At 40.0% G+C, this 18,719-nt stretch overlaps 1 protein-coding gene across 1 annotated transcript; it reads left to right on the forward strand.

Annotated features, from left to right (window-relative positions):
- The first annotated feature begins 55 nt into the window (after window positions 1-55).
- Window positions 56-18,025, forward strand: QDPR (quinoid dihydropteridine reductase). Its single transcript, XM_026699736.2, has 7 exons — window positions 56-195; window positions 540-632; window positions 2,636-2,732; window positions 6,638-6,778; window positions 12,020-12,128; window positions 12,577-12,660; window positions 15,591-18,025. The coding sequence occupies exons 1-7, from the start codon at window positions 103-105 to the stop codon at window positions 15,694-15,696; spliced, it is 723 nt and encodes a 240-aa protein (XP_026555521.1). The 5' UTR covers window positions 56-102; the 3' UTR covers window positions 15,697-18,025.
- Window positions 18,026-18,719: the final 694 nt, after the last annotated feature.

Raw genomic sequence — 18,719 nt, forward strand, 5'->3', positions numbered from 1 at the left:
CCTCCACTTAACCCACTCAGCGGGGGCGGAGAGCTTGGGCGCCCGCCTTCCGCTTCCCTTTCGCCAGGAACGCTGCTGCTTGTCGTCGGAGCAGCAGCAGTCATGGCAGCGGGGGAGGCTTCCAGGGCGTTGGTATACGGCGGTAGAGGGGCTCTGGGCTCCGCCTGCGTGCGGCACCTGCGGTCGAAGGACTGGGTAAAGGGCTGGTGGGGTGCAAAAAGGTTGGCAAAAGCCGGTCTGTAAAGCTCCGGCCTCGGTGGGGGAGAAGGCGGCTTTTCTGCACCTTCGCATACGGGTGTGTGTGTGTATGTGTGCTCGGTGGGGGGAGGCCGCTGTGCAAAGGAAGGAACGCACACGCGAAGGTTTTTGCACACTTCTGGCTTGGGAGAGAAGCCGCGCTGCCCTTAGCAAAAGAGCGACCGGAGAGGCGTTTGCAATGAAGCGCTTTGCTCTCTGCCCTGTAGCTTTGGGGCAAATGCAGCCCCGTTTCAAAACTTCAAAACAAAATCTTGGTGTGTGTGTGTGTTTTCCCCCCGCAGTGGGTGCTCAGCATTGATTTAGCAGAAAACCAAGAGGCAAGCGCCAATGTCGTGGTGCAAATGGGCGATTCGTTTGTGGAACAAGCAGAGCAGGTAAAAAGAAAACGAGCTCAAGTTTTTTTTTTTTTAGGCCTTTTGCGATTGGAAAAGAGCGCAGGGGAAACTTTGGAAATTTTGACTTCAGCTTTCTACCCAAAGCTTGAAAAAATTGGAACCGGTCAGCGAATGTGTTCCATCTCTGCCAGATTAGGAACAAAAATCTTTGTAGCTGTTAAGACACAAACCTGATGGCAGATAATCAATCACTGCTCCTAATTGTGCCAAATCCCATTCTGGCTGGGGAATTTTGGGAATTGAAATCCGTGTATCTTAAAAATGGCCAAGGTTGGGAAACCCTGTTCTAAATCTTTCCAAAGTCAGATGGAGTCTGGTCGCATCTTTTCAGAGGAACAAATACAAAGGCATTGAAATGAAAAATCATTATTCTGAAAAGATGCTACTAGACTGCGCCTCATTTTTGACTACCATAAACTAACATAGCTCTTCTCCCACAATATCCATAAGAATTAGGAGGCGCTGATTGATGGGCACTATTCTGATTGAAGTTTTACCTGTAACGTGAATGCTAAAACAACAGCGCCAGGGTTGGAAAACCCTGAAGAAACATTTCACAACTGTTTACTCCATTACAGGAGTTAGACCTTTTGTAACCTGCGAATTTTGCATTGATTGGTATATTGGAGAAAAGGGAAAACACATGCCAGAGTCCAACTTATGCCACATAGCCCTCCCTTAGATGTAAAATACAGGTAATCCTCTGCTTAAAGCCATTTGTTTAGTCCCAGTTCAGTTGCAATGGCACTGAAAAACTGGGGACGCTTCTTATACTTACGACCACTGCAGCATTCCCATGATCATGTGATCAACATTTAGGTGCTTGGCAACTAGATCATATTTATGACAGTTGCAGTATCCCAGGGTCATGTGATCCCTTTTGTGACTTTCTGACAAGCAAAGTCAAAGAGGAAGCCAGATTCACTTACCAATCGGGTTACTAACTTAACTGTGGCAAGAAAGATTGTAAAATGGAGCAATTGGATTCAATTGTTGTCTTAAGTGGAGGACTACCTGCATTTTCAGTGCCTATTAAAATGTAATGGATTTCTGGTGATGCTATCAAAGTCACTGTCCTTTTTTTTTTTTTTTTTGAAATCCCTCTTGTGAGTAATATTTTGGTGTATGCTCAGCCACTGCTTGTGAGAGATCTACAGCTGAGAATGGAAGAAGAGGGTCAGATCAGCGTTACAAAGCACATACTTATATTAAGCATTATGCTTTGCATTCTTGCTCCTATTTAGAGGTAGGAAAGTATGGTTCATGCATGTTAATGACATGAAAATTCAGGAATAAAAGACCATGAAAAGTTTTGCAAAATTCCCAATGTTATTAGTTACAACATTAGCATCTGCTCTGCAGCTTTCGGTCATATTTTACTCCCGAAACAGCCTTATTTTTCCCAGTAGCTTTCCAAAACCTGTTTTGTAGGTCTCGCTCAGTCTTGCTCATCCAAACACGTTCTTGAGGCATCTTCTTCATACCAAAGTAACACCCGTGTCCTCTCCCCACCACCTCTCCCTAGGAAAAGAAACCAGGCTTCCCTCCCTTAGAATCCTGCTGATATTTTAATATCTGCAATTTTACTAATTCCCAATGTAGTTAATAATAGCAAAATGGTGAAAAAAAAAAGCATGAAGGTTGCTCTCTTGCAGGTAAGGAAGGAGTTTTGAAGGTTCTCCCAGGCAAGTGGAGCTCTTTCTATTCCTTTTTACTTGAGTAAGAGAAGAAACAGAAAAACAGCAGCCCGGCTACTTTTTTTTTTAGTAAAATCTGTGCCAAAGTCAGATGACTTCAGATTACAGGTTAAGATTTGCTAAAACCAACAAAGCCAGGCTTCTAATGATTCCATACGCAGAAATATTTATCTATCTTGTCTTAGTCAGTGTGCTACTTTGGTAAGGACTGGTTGAAATGTTTATAAACCAAAGTTGCTGGTGCTTGTTCTATAATTCTGCTCTCCCAACTCTGCCTTTTGAAAGGTGACAGAAGACGTTGGAAAAGTCCTGGGCGAAAAGAAAGTAGATGCTATCCTATGTGTAGCTGGTGGATGGGCTGGAGGCAGTGCCAAGGCGAAATGTAAGGATTGCAGTTCACACAATGCTCTCTTCTTTCTCTTTCCCGTGGTCTTTCAGACTGGCCTATTTCTGGTCTGTGATGGAGCTGCTCAGCAAAGAATGCTGTAGCTCCCCCGTTTAATGTCTTCCTGATGTCTCCAGGCCTGAAATTCAATTGATGCAGTAGAAACTGTGGGACAACATCTGCTTCTTGTCTTCCAGCGGTGTCCTGGACTGGGTGGCATTGAGAAAAAAGCCAGCTGGGAAAAAAAAAATAGAAGACCCCTTAACAGTTTTCTAAGTTTAAGTGCATTTCAGTAGGGCTGTGTTGCACAGTTTGCCCTGAAGCTGTCCATGATTGCAAAGATAACAACTAGAAAGCATTTGGGATTTTTATTTTACTTATTTGATTTTTATCCCACCGTTATTACTTTCTACAGTCATTTAGAACAAGGGTCGCCAACCTTTTGGACCTCAGGGACCACCAAATTCATAATTTTAAATCCCAGGGACCACTAACTGGTTCTGTGAGCATGGCCTAATTTGTGGGTGTGGCTTGGTCATGTGACTGGCTGGGCGTGGCTTGTGTGTAAATATTATAATATTTATATAAATATTGAATTTTTCATAAAAAAAGAGCAACTTCTACCCAAAATCAGGCAAAGCAGGCAGGCAGATTGAGTTGCTCATAGAATCACAGATTCATTCAGAGATCTGTGTTTCTGCCATTCTGAGTCTGTCACATAAAATTTGCTTGCAAGCAAACTCACAAAATTAACTCACAACACCCATGTATGTAAATATTGAATTTTTTATTAAAAAAAGAGCAGCCTTTACCCAAAATCAGGCAAAGCAGGCAGGCAGATTGAGTTGCTCACAGAATCATTCAATCATCCATCTATCTGCCATTGGCTAGCTCAGTCTGTCACATAAAATTTGCTTGCCATAAGTCTGCACTGAATAATAGAACTTTCAGTCCTAAGGGAGGTTCGGCTGTGCTTAAAAGCAGAGCTGAAGATCTAAAGACTAGCTAGAAAGCAAGAAATCCAACCATTTCCTGCTTCCTAGCTAATCCAAATCTCCCGGCACAGCAGAATAGCTAATGGTCGGAAAAATAGCAATTTAGCAGGCAAGTTTTCCGGGTAAGGAGTGAGTGGGTGGGGAGGGTTCCCACGGGCCATGTGGGCGGTGCAGCCTTGTGTTTCTGCACAGCATGGATTAATTGCTTTGTGGGGGTGCTCCGGGGGTGAGATTTCTCTGCGGCCCACCAAAATTTTCTCATGGCCCACCAGTTGGCGACTGCTGATTTAGAAAGTATTCGGACCCCCTTCACTTTTGTCCATTTTGTTACGCTGTAGCCTGATTCTACAGTTGTTCAATTTTATTTTTTTTCCTCATTAATCTACACTCAATCCCCCATAATGACAAAGTGAAAACAGAATTTTAGAAATGTCTGTAATTTTTTTAAAGATTGGCATAAGTATTCGCTCAGTGCTTTGTTGAAGTACCTTTGGCAGCAATTACTGCCTCAAGTCTTTTTGGGTGTCATGTGACATGTTTTGCACACCTGGATTAGGGGGTTTTCTGCCATTCTTCCTTGCAAATCCTCTCAAGTTCAACCAGGTTGGATGGTGACTGTTGGTGAACAGTCATTTTCAGGTCCCTCCAGAGATGTTCAATAGGATTCCAGTCAGGGCTCTGGCTGGGCCACACTAAGACATTCACAGAGTTGTCCCTAAGCCACTCCTGTATTGTCTTGGCTGTGTGCTTAGGATCATGGTCATATTAGAAAGTGAACCTTTGGCCCAATCAGAGGTCTTGAGGGCTATGGAACAGGTTTTGGTTGAGGATATCCCTGTACTTTGCGCCATCCAGCTTTCTCTCAGCTGTGACCAGTCTCTCAGTCCCTGCTGCTGAAAAACACCCCCACAGCATGATGCTGCCACCACTAGGCTTCTCTGTTGGGATAATATTGGGCAGTGAGCGGTGCCTGACATAATGTTTAGAATTGAGGCCAAACAATTCAATCTTGGTTTCATCATGCTAGATAATCTTGTTCCTCACAATCTGAGAGTCCTTCAGGTGCTTTTTTTTTTTGCAAAGTCCAAGTGGAATTTAATTTATTTTTTTGTTTTTTTGCACTGAGGAGGGACTTCCATCTAGCCACTTTGCCATAAAACCCAGATTGGTAGAGGAATGCAATGGATGTCCTTCTGGAACTGCCTCATCTCCACACAGGAACTCGGTCAGAGTGACCATTGGGTTCTTGGTCGCCTCTCTTACTAAAGCCCTTCACCCCAGTTGCTCAGTTTGACTGGGCGATCAGCTCTTGGAAGAGTCCTAGTTGTGCCAAACTTCTTTCATTTGAGAATTATGGAGGCTACTGTGCTTCTTAGGAACCTTCAGTGCAGCAGAAATTTTCGTGTAGCCTTCGGCAGATTTGTGCCTTGCGATAATCCTGTCTCTGAGCTCTATAGGCAGTCCCTTTGACCTCATGACTTTGGCTCTGTGCAATATGCATAGTCGGCTGTGAGGTCTTCTATAGAGAGGTGTGTGCCTTCTCAAATCCATGTCCAATCAATTTAATTTATCACAGGTGGACTCCAATCAAGGTGTAGAAACATGTCAGCAACAATCAAGAGAAACTGGAGGCGCCAGAGCTAAATTTCACATGTTGTTGCAAAGGGTCCGAATACTTATGCCAGTGTGATATTTCAGTTTTTTTCTTTTTAATAAATTTATAGACGTTTCTAAGATTCTGTTTTCACTTTGTCATTATGGAATACTTGAGTATAGATTAATCAGAAAAAAATGAATTTCAACAACTGTAGAATCAAGCTCTCGCATAACAAAATTGACAAAAGTGAAGGGGGTCTGAATACTTTCTGAATGCGCTGTAAGTGATGAACTTATATAATACACCTTCCTCCTATTTTTGCCACAATAACAACTCTGTGAGGTGGGTTGGCTGAGAGAGAGTGATTGGCCTAAAGTCACCTACCCGGCTTTCATTCCTAAAGTGGGACTACAGCTTATAGTCTCCTGATGATTGGTCCAAAGTCATGCAGCCAGTTTTCATGCATAAGGCAGCATTAAGAACTCGAGTCTCCTGTTTCCTTGGCCAGCACCTTAACCACTGTCTCTCAAATGTGGTTTATTTTCCAAATCCTTGGCATAAACATAATATTTAAGAAAAAGATTTGTGTGTGTTTTGTAGGGCAGCAATAGGTTAGTGTAGATTCTCTCTTTACATACCTGATGTGAGTAGAAGCAGTTCAGGTTGTTCAAATGCAATGTTTGTGGTAATGGTTGTACTGCAGACCTGGGATTGTTAATGTGCTTCCTATAGAATAAAATTGCCTCCTTCAACTTGAAATCGTAGTTTGTAAGAAGATTGAAGGCCCAGTTTGGAGGTTATGGGAAACAAAGTTAGCCATTAGTGTATTATAGGCATTAGTGTACGTTTTCTGTTTTTCATTCCTGTCCATATCTCTGGAAACCAGGTGGTTAATAGGGGAGTATCTGAACTTGAAGCAGAATTGAGTCATCGGTGTTTCATTAGATTTAAACCATATTAAAAATAAATATTGAGAAATAAGCACAATTAGATTGCACTTGACAATTTATTTTTGATGGGAAGAGAGGTCTAGATGTTCTGAGACTTGCTTTGAATGCTAAAGGTGTCTGAATGCTACCAGTTGTTTTTTTAAAATGTATGCCCATCCCATTGTTAAACCCGCAGGTATACAGGTTAGAGTTAAATTCCTATTTACTGCCTGGCAGCTAAGTTAGGGAACTGTTCATAGGTGTCTTCTGCAGTACAAGACGTTATCTGGCTAAGAGAGAACAGTTGGTGATACTCTCTCCAGAAGGCGAATATGTTTCATGATTTCTAATGTTTTCCTTATTTTTCTGTCCATCCCTTAGCTTTATACAAAAACAGTGACCTGATGTGGAAGCAAAGTGTTTGGACATCAACCATCTCTAGTCATTTGGCTACTAAATACCTGAAGGAAGGGGGGCTATTGACTCTAACAGGTGCAAAAGCAGCATTATCTGGAACCCCAGGTAAAATGGAAATGTTCCTGGGGTGTGCATTTTGGTTTGGTCAACATTTTCCTTAGCCTTTAATATTCAGATTAGAAATTTCAGTTGTAGAAATTCTGTCCTCCAGTGACACCTTTAAAGTTTTGTTAGGGTTGAGTGCATAGGTTAAGAAAATATTTGGATGAAGAATGTATTTATGTGTTCTGACCGAGGCTCCCCCCAACAACACGAAGCCGAGGCCATCCCGATAAACCCCTTTTATTTGATTTACAATGAATTTCCTCTCCAACAAAGTCCCAGCCAATAGTCTTTCATGATAGTTCCCAATTACAAACCCTTATTAGGCTTGGAGAGAGGCCAGGCCTATATCTTTCAGACTCTGTAATACTTAGCAAGCATGCCGGAATGAACTAATTGTTTCCTGCAAAGTCCTACTCCCCTTTCGCTCCCATTCACCATCCACCTGTGACTTTACTCCCAAGTTGGGCCTTGTTCCTCAGCTGTTCCCTCCTTCTGGCAACTCTGTGCCTGCACACATCGGGAACAGGCTCCAGCTGTTCTTCCTCCCCACTGATCTCCGATTCCAAAGGCAGCCAATAACTGTCAGACAGCCCTGGCCCCATCTCAGCCTCCAATGCAGAGCACTCATCAGAGCCTTCCCCAGACTCCAGGACTGGCCCATGTTCCTCCCCAACCTCCTCACTGTCCGAATCTGCTGCCAGCTCTCCTGGCCGCTGTTGGGCCACAACAGTATGTTTATGAAAAGCTTTTTTTAGCTTGTACAGAAAGTGCTTTAGCTTGAATATAAGCTGCAAAAAGGCTAAGGCCTAAGCTTGTATTTTGTTCCCTAAGTAATAATGCTGATTCCACTTGTTTACTTTGGATTAGACCTTTGTATTTTCTTGCTTCAAAGACAAATGACCTTCAACCCTCTGACTCAATCCTTATAAAATAGACCTGGCCCTATTAATAGTTTGTGTCTGTATAAAATCTATAGAAATGCTGTGCTTCCTGCTAAAAATTAGAATTCCCATTCTACTACGGGAATCCATATTGTTAATAACTTTTTAAAAAATTGCAATTCTGTGGAAAACAGAAAAAAGCTCAGTCTTTGACCATTGAAATGCTAGGAGTTTTCACCATCTTTTGCTAAATTGGCAGATTCCAGTTCAGATCAGGGAATCTGCTCTTGTATACAGACCTCCAGCTCAAAGAAAAGGTGGAGGATTAAGGATTCCTATTTTCATTAACAGAGTAGTGCCTGAAATATATTTTAGGACATCTTTATTAGGATATCCACAGTTAAATAAGGTTTTTGATTGTAAATGAATTTATATGTCTTTTTGGGGTTACAATTTACATTGTTCCTTTCATTTAAGAAAAAAAAGTATCCAGGTTGAGTAGCAGAATATCTAAACCAGTTTTGTTGGAGGGAGGGAGGGAGAGTATTCCAATCTAAATTCATAAATATGGAATAGTTTAATAAATTCATTGGTTGGTTTTATAATACAGGTAGTCCTCAACTTAAAACCATTCATTTAGCAACCATTTGAAGTCATGATGTCCCTGAAAAAATGACTTATAATTGATCCTCATACTAACTGTTGCGGCATCCCGGCAGGCATGTGATTGCAACTAGGCACTTGGCAAACTTTCGACAAGTTACACCTTCCCAACCTTCCCCTTTAAACAAGGCAAAGTCAATGAGGAAGCTGGCAGAGGAGATCACAGGTTGCAGTAACATGCCTTGCTTAACAACTATAGCAAAAAAGATTATAAAAATGGGTCAAGTGATTCCTTACTTAGCAATTGAATTACTTAACAAATATGGCTGTAAGTCAAGGACTATCTGTAAAACAAAATTTGAAGCATTGGTATTTAATGCTAAATACTGCTTTTTAATGGGTTTCAAAAACCCACTAAAATTGCAACATAATATATTAAAATGATAGTTAAAATTAACATATTTGCAAGTCATTTCTTGACTTTGCTCTTATATTCCCACAATGATGCAATGACAGGTATGCTTCAGGGGGCATCTGATGTTATCTGATTCCCCGAATTGCCTTATATCCAGCAAAGTGCATTTCATAACAGGCTTCAACTAAAAGTCAAACTTTATTTTTAACCATGAAATGACTGAAAAAGATATCGTTGCCATCAAGGCTATTTCTGTGGAAAACAGAAAAATCCAAGGTCATGGGGTTGAATGGTTAAGAAATATACAGGTAGTCCACAACTTACAATCACAATTGAGCCCAAAATTTATGTTGCTAAGTGAAATATTAGTTAAGTGAGTTTTGCCCCATTTTATGACCTTTTTTGCTGCAGTTATTAAGTAAATCATTGCAGTTGTTTAAGTTAGTGACTTTGTAGGACAGATGGGGAGGAAGCTAATCATCAGATTGCAAGAATATAAGCGGGCAGTCAGACAAGAAGACCCAAACTCATTGGTAACCTCACACTGCTTTGAACAATTCTTCAGCTGTTAAGTTTGTTGGACAAGCAGGCACAAAAACAGCCAGGGAAGTGATTGAAACCTGGGAAACAGGCTCCGCATCAGTCAACAGGAGTGCTGATTTACCGCCAGCCTATCAAGTACTTAGAAGGCGAGGGCTGGGCAGCACAAGCAAACAACAGCCAATGACTTAAAAACTAGTCTTCAACACACCCCAATCAGAATATAAAAAGCCACATACAGCACACACTGCTAGAGAGAAGTTCTCTGAAGATGGCTCCAGCACAAGTCCGAAAGCTTGGAAGACAAAGCCTCTGGTACTTCTGACTTACCCCAATTGGATCCTACAATATTATCCTGAGATATATTCACCTTCATTTGTGGATACAAACTATTCAAGGAAACAGGTGTAATAAAAAAGGAGGTGAAATTGCATTATATGATATCAAAAATGACATCAGTTTTGTACAGAAATGCACAAAACCAAGATTGAAAACCACCTGGAACACATATGGGTCAATATAAAAGGAAAAAATGCCATTGCCATAAGTGTATGTTGAAGTAAGCAGTAAGGTACCCCAAGATTTCATCTTAGGCCCCATACTCTTCAATATCTTCATTAGAAGATACACTGAGTTGGCAAGAAGAGCCAACATAGATGATAAGCTCAAGATCCATCTTGACAGACTTGAACACTGGCCCTATCCAACAAAATGAAATCTAGTGTAGGGAAAAGTAAGATTTTACATTTAGGCAAGAAAAATCAAATGTATAGATTATGTGAAACTTGGATCAACAGCAGTAACTGTGAGAGAATCTTGGAGTCCTAATGGACAGCCAGTTAAATATGAGCTAGCAGTGTGTGGTAGCAGCCAAAAAAGCCAATGCAGTCCTAAATTGCATAAACAACAGGGATAGACTCAAGATCACATCAAGTATTAGTACCATTTTATAAACCTTTAGAATACTGCATTTTAGAACACTTACAAAAACCTGGAATACTGCATCCAGGTTTGGGCACCACGTTATATAAAAGATATGGAGACTCTGAAAGGAGTGCAGAGAAGAGCAACTAAAATGATTAGGGGTCTGATGGCTAAAATATATGAAGTGTTATTGCAAGGCACAAATCTGGAGAAGGCTACAGTAAAACCCCAGGAAGAGAAAGTGAAAAAAGAAGCAAGTAGAAACAGTTTGGGAGTACTTGGATTATTTGGTGACTTCTGGATTTTTGGTTATTGCATTTGGATGACTAAAATCAATCGGGTGGTTGTTTAAAAGTGTTTAAAATGGCACCACTTTTAGAAGAACTGAAAATGGAACTGAAAAAGTACAAAGAAGATGCACAAGAAGGGAGAGGTTCTTTTGGCTTCGTATTTCAGTTCTTGGAAATGGAGATTTGGAACTATGAGAAACAACAAGAAGCGTCTGCAGAACAGGAAGATTGGGACAAAGAAGAAGCCATCTTTAATGAACAAGTACTTTTATGTGGGGAATAAAAGGGAAAGTGGGGAAAGAGAATGAAAAGCTTAAGATTTGGAAAAACAACCCAGAAAAAGAATAGTTTGAAAAATAAGTATAAGATTAGAAAGCAACAGAAGAGGGAAAAGCAGAAGAGAGAATTAGAAGTAGAGAGACAAGGGGGTAAAAAGGGGAGGGAGAAGAAGAGAGGGAAGAAAGAAAGGAAAAGAAGTTATAAAGGACAGAAACAAGATATAGAGAAACAGGGCCTATTTAGAGATAATGGGTGAAAATTTAATTGAAAAAGGGATTCTGCAAAGGTACATAAGGTAGTATTAGAATATTAATATTAGAATATTAGAAACAGAAATAATTTCAGAAAATATGAAACAATGTATGATTAAAATGATGGATAAAATAGTTATCGTAATTTAGTGGAATGTTAATAAATAAATGTAATAAAATGAATATTTAATGATTTATAAAACATAAGTGAAGAGAAATAGGGGAAAAATTAATTATGGAAAGATTATATGTGTTTCCAAGGAAGTATGATATTTAATTGAAAAGAAATGTTAAAGATGTTAAGACTTTAATGAATATTATTGATAGAACTGAATTGGAATGGAATGAGGGTTTTAATTACATATATTTATAATCCTTTGTTTTTTTAAGAATATAGTGTGTATTTTAAGAATGTACCAAGCAGAATTCGATTGGAAGTTATGTATTATGTATTATATTGAATGTTATAACCTTAAGGTATATATTGAAGTTTAAATAAGACCCGAATGGATAAAATTCAAAGATATAAAGTTGTCATACTCCAATTAGTAACTGCAGGAGAAAATTTGTTTAATGAGAAAAGATAATATGAAATTGAAACAGGACAGACAAAAGTATAAATATAATGGATTGAACTGAGATGAGATAATTAAAATAAAGTTGAGAAAATTAAAAGAGGGGAAAAACTATATAGAAAATGCAAAATAGTAATAAGATATGGAATAGAACACAAAAATGAGCATGAAATTGAGTTTGTGTCTGTATAAAGAAGTGTAACCCGGGACCAAGCTATTTTCAAAAAAGATGTTTTACTTGTGTGTGAAAACCCAAATAAAACTTTTATTAAAAAAAAAAAAAAGAAAACATCAGGAGCCACGAAACCTGGGTAGGCGTGGCTTTGGGGGGTGTCATATGTGGGAGTAGAGTTGGCCACGCCCACTCAAGTTTTGTGGGTCCCGATGTTTTCTGTGGGAAATGGTTCCAAATAGCTCTTTGAGTGTTTAAGGTTGCAGACCCCTGGACTGGGTCCCTTCCAACTCTTTTATTCTGTATTCTAGGAATGATTGCATACGGCATGGCCAAAGGAGCTGTCCATCAACTCTGTCAGAGTCTCTCTGGTTCAAACAGTGGCCTCCCTGCTGGCGCTGCAGCCGTTGCGATTCTCCCGTAAGTCATTCTGGAATCACATGGGAGTTATGTAGTTCAAGGGATGGCCTGAAATTCACTGGGTGCCAAACTCCTGCAGAGTTGGAACTTCAAAGAGAAGTGGCTTGAACGTTGGGCCTAGATCCAGAGGCATGTGCCACACATATAAAAAGAGGGTGGGATTTTGATAGTGTGGTCCCTGCTGTGATCTTGACATTTTTAATCTTCTCATGACTTGTGAATCCAAAGATGTGAAAGGACATTTTACCAACGTTCTATTTTATTTGTCTAAAGCGGTGTTTCTCAAACTTAGCAACTTTAAGATGCATGGACTCCCAGTCATGCTGGCTAGGGAATTCTGGGAGTTGAAGTCCACATATCTTAAAGTTGATTGTCAAGGTTGAGAAACAGTAATTAAACACTTTGATGATTAACATTAATTAGACCACTCTTTTTCTTTCTCTTCCAGGGTTACCTTGGATACTCCAATGAACAGGAAGTCCATGCCAGAGGCTGACTTCAGCTCCTGGACACCACTAGACTTCATTGCAGGGTGAGCAAACAAAACTTTTCCAGCTCCCGCTCGTTTGAAGCCTTGAACATCTGGTGCATGCATTTTGGTCCAGAGATTTGTGGAATAACAAAATCTGAGTTTTGTAAAGGTCCTGCAAATCGATGTTTGGAGTCTTGGATGTCCAGAGTGGCGGGGGGGGGGAGCCATTATGGTGGCCTGATTGAAGAAGAAAAACAGAATAACAGAGTTGGAAGGGACCTTGGAGATCTTCTAATCCAATCCCCTGCTCAAGCAGGAAACCTTCTACCATTCCAGATAAGTGGTTGTCCCGTTTCTTATAATCCTCTAGTGATGAAGCACGTACAACTTCTGAAGGCAAGCTATTCCACTGGCTAATAATTGTTCTCACTGTCACAAAATTTCTCCTTAGTTCTAGGTTGGTTCTCTCCTTGATTAGTTTCCATCCATTGTTTCTCGTCTTGCCTTTTGGTGATTTGGAAAATAGGTTGACCTCCTCTTCTTTATGGCAGTGCCTCAAATATTGAAACACTGCCATCCTGTCATCCTTAGTCCTTCTTTTCACTAGACTAGACAAACCCAATCCTACAACTGTTTTTCGTATGTTTCATCTCCAGCTCCCTAACCATCTTTGTTTCTCTTTTTTGTACTCTTTCCAGACTCTCTACATCTTTTTTATAATACAATGTTCAAAACTAGATGCAGTAGTCTAAGTCTGGTGTTACTAAGGCTTTATAAAGAGGTACTAATACTTGACATCATCATGATTCTATTCTGCTATTAATGCAACCTAGGATTGCTTGGTGCTGAGAAAGTTAGTCACCACTGACCTAAACTGTACATGTTCATTTGATTTTTCTTGCCTAAGTATAAAACCTTACTTTTCTCTAACTTGAATTTCATTTTATTAAATGGGGCCCAGTGTTCAAGTTTGTTGAGATCTATCTGGATTTTCAGCCTATCTTCTGGGCTGTTGGCTTTTCCTACCAGTTTAGTGTCATCTGCAAATTTGATGAGTTCCCCTTCTCATTAAATCATTTATGAAGATGTTGAAGAGTACTGGGCCTAAAACAACCTATTTCTTCTTCTTGATTGGGGAGGCGGCTGTATTATATACCTATGGCAATGGCAATTTCCCCTCCTTTTATATTGATCCATATTCATTCTGGGAGGCTTATTCTTGCTTTTATGCATTTCTAAAGAAATGTAATAATGTCTTACATATAATGCATTTCCACCTCCTCTTTTGTTAGATTTGTTTCTTTTGAACAATTTGTATCTTTCCATCAGTACATTTCTGTCCTGAGTTTCATCCCACCAAGTTTCGGTAATGGCAACTATATCATACTTGCCCACTTGTACTAGGACTTCAAGTTCACCTTGTTTGTTCTCCTAAACTTTAAGTGTTTGTGTATAGATATTTGAATCCTGCATATGCTTCCTATATCTCTTACTTTATTTCTGAGTTTTTCTTCCTTCCCATCACTCCTTACCTCATTGTTTGATTGGTTGTCTTAGGATTTATAGTTGGGATTAGGTCCTAAAGATCCTAAGGGTTGGTCTCCCTCCCCCCCTCAATTTTAGTTTAAAGCTTTTCTGATAAATTGAGCCAGTCATTTTCCAAATACATTCTTCCTGATTCTTGTGAGGTGCAGCCCATCCCTTGCAAGAAGCCTTTCATGTTGGTAATGCAGACCTAGGTCTAGGAATCCAAAGTTTTCTTGGCAGCACCAACTCTTAAGACAATGGTTCATTTCTAAAATTCTTTGTTCCCTCATTGGATGTTGACCTATTGTTGGAAGTAGAGATGAAAAGCCCGTTTGTGCTCCCAACTCTTTAACTTTCTTGCCTAGCTGCTCATAATTTCGCAATATTGTTTTCAGGTTCATTGTCATGTCATTTGTCCCTGTGTGAAGCAGAAGAAAGAGATAGTAATCCATTGAGTTCGATTATTTTAGTAAGGTTCTCAGCCACTTGTTTGTTTTTTGCTTCAGGGTGACAACGTACGTCCATAGATTGAATGTCTGGTCTACAGAGAGCTGGTTCTGTTCCCCTGAGAACTGAATCTCCTATAACTGACCAACGCTTGACTTTTTTCCCCGAGGGAAGTCCGAGCTATTTTTCTCCCTTTCTTGGGAGCACTTGATGGTGCCGCTTTTCTACGTGTTTGCATGCTTTCTTTCAGGGGGAGGCTGTGAAATCGACTGTTCAGCTTCAAAGAGGCTGAACTAGATAGCAGGGACATTGAGAAGACTTGTTCATTGGCATGGATAACTGATTATCTGTCCTTCAGATGCCATATTATGAATGGACCTTTAACATGTTCTCAAAACTTATATTATGAAATGTGGATGGAGAAATTGACAGATGGATGGAGTGATAGGCAGAGAGATACTTTCCTTGGAAAGAAGAATGTCTTGCATCAGTTCCTTCAGTTTCTTTATGTATGATCCATTTGGTTATTTTCTGCCTTGTGCAAGCAGGATAAACTGAACTATAGAAGAGAGATCTCCCTTAGCTGAGACATATTAAACCAACCTCAACTTCATAGTGCCTCTTTTAAATTGTAGATTGGGAATAATGATGGTTTATTTCCTTGTATGTAGGAGGTGATTTAGCTTCTTTTAGTAGTAGCGACGATGAAGCTGAGAACAGTTGTTCTTGTATGTTACAAAAATAATGTTACATCTTAACAAATCTTTGGATTTAGGAGGTTTGTCTTTCCAGGAAAATTAAGAGATGCATCTCAAGCCCATTAAAATGAAAACTTCTGCGCTGTAATCTTTTACAAGGTCGTCTGAGTGAAGGACTCAAATTGCTTTTCAGCTTATTATCTCAGAACTTTATTAATAGGGAAATTGTGGAATAACTATGGAAACTGAATGAGCACTTGGAATGTGAAACTTTCCAATGAAACTAACTCATGCACTTGTTTCCATCTGTTCTGCCAGAACCTTTTATGACTGGATCATCGGTAAAAACCGGCCCGACTCTGGAAGTTTGATCGAAGTGGTAACAACTGGAGGAAAAACTGAACTTTCACTGGCCCACCTCTGACCCAAGAGTGACATTTGTGCAAATAGGAGTGAAATCATAAAGATATAAAATCTGTCTAGTGTGTTTAATCATCTTCTGTTCCTGCCCATTATCTGGCCTTAATTGGAACCAGAACTGCAGTTGTGTTTGCCTTGCTAAATGTGACCCAGTGAGACATAATTATCCAAAGGAGCAAGTTGTCTTGCATTTAATCAGAGAAATGAGTTTCAAAATGGATTAACATCTTAATTTTGCAGAGTGAAAACCAGGGAGGAAGAGCAAGTGAGAAGTGAATGCTAAAACATGGCTCACGTGGCAAATCATACAACTTACCGTATTTTTTGCACTATAAAACGCACATCCCCCCTCCCCCAAAAAAGTGGCTGGAAATGTCTGTGCATCTTATAGACCAAATGTAGCCAAAGCCCCACGCACCCGCCAGCCCCCACCTTCAGCCTCTGCCTCCCAGCAATTTGCCTCCTTGAAGCAAATAGCAAACAGCCTGGTCATCAGTTGTTCCAGATTGCGGGATCGTTGCTGATAGCTGCCGCCACCTATCACTGTTTCCACATGCCCCAATTTTGGCCTCCACATGTCCTGTTTTTGGCTGGTTCTGGGCAGCAGCAATCAGTAGCGGCAGCAATCCCCACAGCCTGGAGCAGGCCAAAAATGGGATGCGTAGAGTCCAAAAATGGGGTGCACGGAGGCCGAAAATGGAGCATGCGGAGGCGGTGATACGTGGCAGCAGCTATCAGTGACAGTGCAGCCTGGAACAGCTGATTGGCGGTATTCCAGGAGGCTGATCCAACCACCAATCAGCTGCTCATGCTAAATCATGCTGAAACTGACCAGGCTGTTTGCTATTTGCTGCAAGGAGGCAAAGATAGATTTTTTAAAATTGTTTTCCTCCCCAAAAGCTAGGTGCATCTTATGATCTGGAGCATTTTATAATACAAAAAATACGGTATGTATTTGCAACTGATCTTGGTGTGCAAGTACTGAAGAATGAGGTTTACATTGGGACATCCCTGCCCTCATTTACAGGTGAGGCTGCTGTGAATGGAAAATTATCTTCTTGTAGAATACTTGTAAAACAGTGAATGGCCACCTTGAATGTTACCCAGGTAAATGTGCTTAGTTGTCATATTAATTCTGACCAAAGATGCAATATAGTTACTGTCCTTGGAATAATTAGGACTATGTCAAAAGGTTTTGCAAAGATCAAGAACAAAACAAGAGTGTGTATTCTACCTTCCCAGTTCACAAAAAATGCCCTAAGTACAACCTAGAGAATGTGAGTGTTGCCACTTAATTCTTCATTCCCAAGTACTTTCTTACGTTTTTTTACAAAGGCAGAAAGAAGGGGATATTTAGAAGAGTCTGTTTAACATGGACATTATTGTTGTTGTCATTTGCCTTAAAAGCAATGAAAAATTGTCAGTGCAGAGTGCCAGTTCTCAGGGCTGGTATATCTGGCATATTCCTGCTATCATGTGCATAAAGAAGGCTATTGACATCGTTTTTTCTTCAACCCACACCAGTGATGTTGCTAAGTTGTAGCTAAGGGTTTTTAAGTCTACATGTTCCTTACCATTCTTGATCCAGGGCAAAAGATTTAATCTTTGGTGTGTTTGACTTTGCATCTGAAGGAAAAATGGTAATTTTTCTAGTAGCCAACAGGAAGGGATGGTTTCATATACACAAATGAGTTACTCATTGGCTTACAACTGCTTGGTGTTGGCAACATTTGGCAGATGCAGAATGTTTAGACTTTGGCCCAGAAATGTTCTGTCTAAATCAGGGGTGTCAAACTCATGACGTCATAGCGGCATCACATGACGTATCAGGATTTTTTCCCCCTTCACTAAACTGGGTGTGTGAGTGGCCAGTGCGTGATACATCTGGCCCATGGGCCGGGAGTTTGTCTGCCCTGGTCTAAATGGTGTTATTCTGAAGATGATCTGGCAGTTTTGCAGAAGTAAATCTGAACCCCCACACACAAAAAATAATACTTGGAATGTAAAATATTCTCTTTCAGAAAATTGCTAGATTTCCTGATATGTTTATAGAAAAATCAGATGTGAAATGGTTTTCATGTACCTAAAGTTCATTGAGATAAATAACAACTATCTTACCTTAGAAGAAATGCAATTTTTCATTCTTGATCCAGCAGTTTCTACTTTTGTCTCCCTGGTCAGCCTTAAGAATCAGTGGGGCTTACCCCTCCAGAAATAACTTAATGAATACTCCCCACATATGTAGTTTCTTAATTGAGCTTAAAAGAGTAAAATAGTCAACATGTTGTTATCGCCATGTAGAATGTGTACTGAATAAATATACTTAACAGAAAGTCTAAGTGGTCTTTTGTGATCTTTTATGAGCCTTGGTGGTGCAATGGTTAGAATGCAGTGTTGCAGGCTAACTGCCCACAGCCTGGAGTTCAATCCTGATGGGGTTTGAGATTGACTCAGCCTTCCATCCTTTCGAGGTTGAGGACCTAGATTGCTGGGTGCAATACACTGACATTGTAAACTGCCCAGAGAATGCTGTAATGCACTGTGGGGTAGTATATAAGTCTAAATACAATTGCTATTTGGTGCTTTTCCTCAAATGCTACTTGAAAATTTATCTTCATATTCTAATGATTTACAATCTGCAAAATGATGAACATATAAGTATTTGTATTAAATACATTTATTTAATGAACAAATATTGTAAGACTGCACAAGGTAACTGATGTAAAAGGCAGTATATAAGCATTGTGAATATCCCTATAGATGATATATAATAAAATAACATGTTCAATTGTTCCAACATTTCCTGTTCAACACAGGCAAACATGTTTTTCAAATAGGATTTTAGATAATTTTCTTTGTAGTGATGCTGAAGACAACATAGGAAAAAAATCCTTAGTTTGAAAATGCCAGTAAGGAGAGATAATTGCCCGCTTCCCAAAAGTCTTGGTCATCTAAATTCTGTTTCTTTGTGATAAGCTATTTCCTTATCCCCGCATACTTAAGCAATTTACAGAAACAGATTTAATG

The sequence above is a fragment of the Pseudonaja textilis genome, chromosome 6 (genome assembly GCF_049901715.1).
Source record: "Pseudonaja textilis isolate UNSWEBS1 chromosome 6, rPseTex1.2, whole genome shotgun sequence".
Taxonomy (NCBI): Eukaryota; Metazoa; Chordata; class Lepidosauria; order Squamata; family Elapidae; genus Pseudonaja; species Pseudonaja textilis.

Excerpts from the sequence above, each read along its gene's own strand:
- QDPR (XM_026699736.2), top strand. The coding sequence starts at position 103 with ATGGCAGCGGGGGAGGCTTCCAGGGCGTTGGTATACGGCGGTAGAGGG. Across the intron at positions 196-539 it reads ACCTGCGGTCGAAGGACTGG|TGGGTGCTCAGCATTGATTT; the intron begins GTAAAGGGCTGG and ends TTCCCCCCGCAG. Across the intron at positions 12,129-12,576 it reads GCAGCCGTTGCGATTCTCCC|GGTTACCTTGGATACTCCAA; the intron begins GTAAGTCATTCT and ends TTTCTCTTCCAG.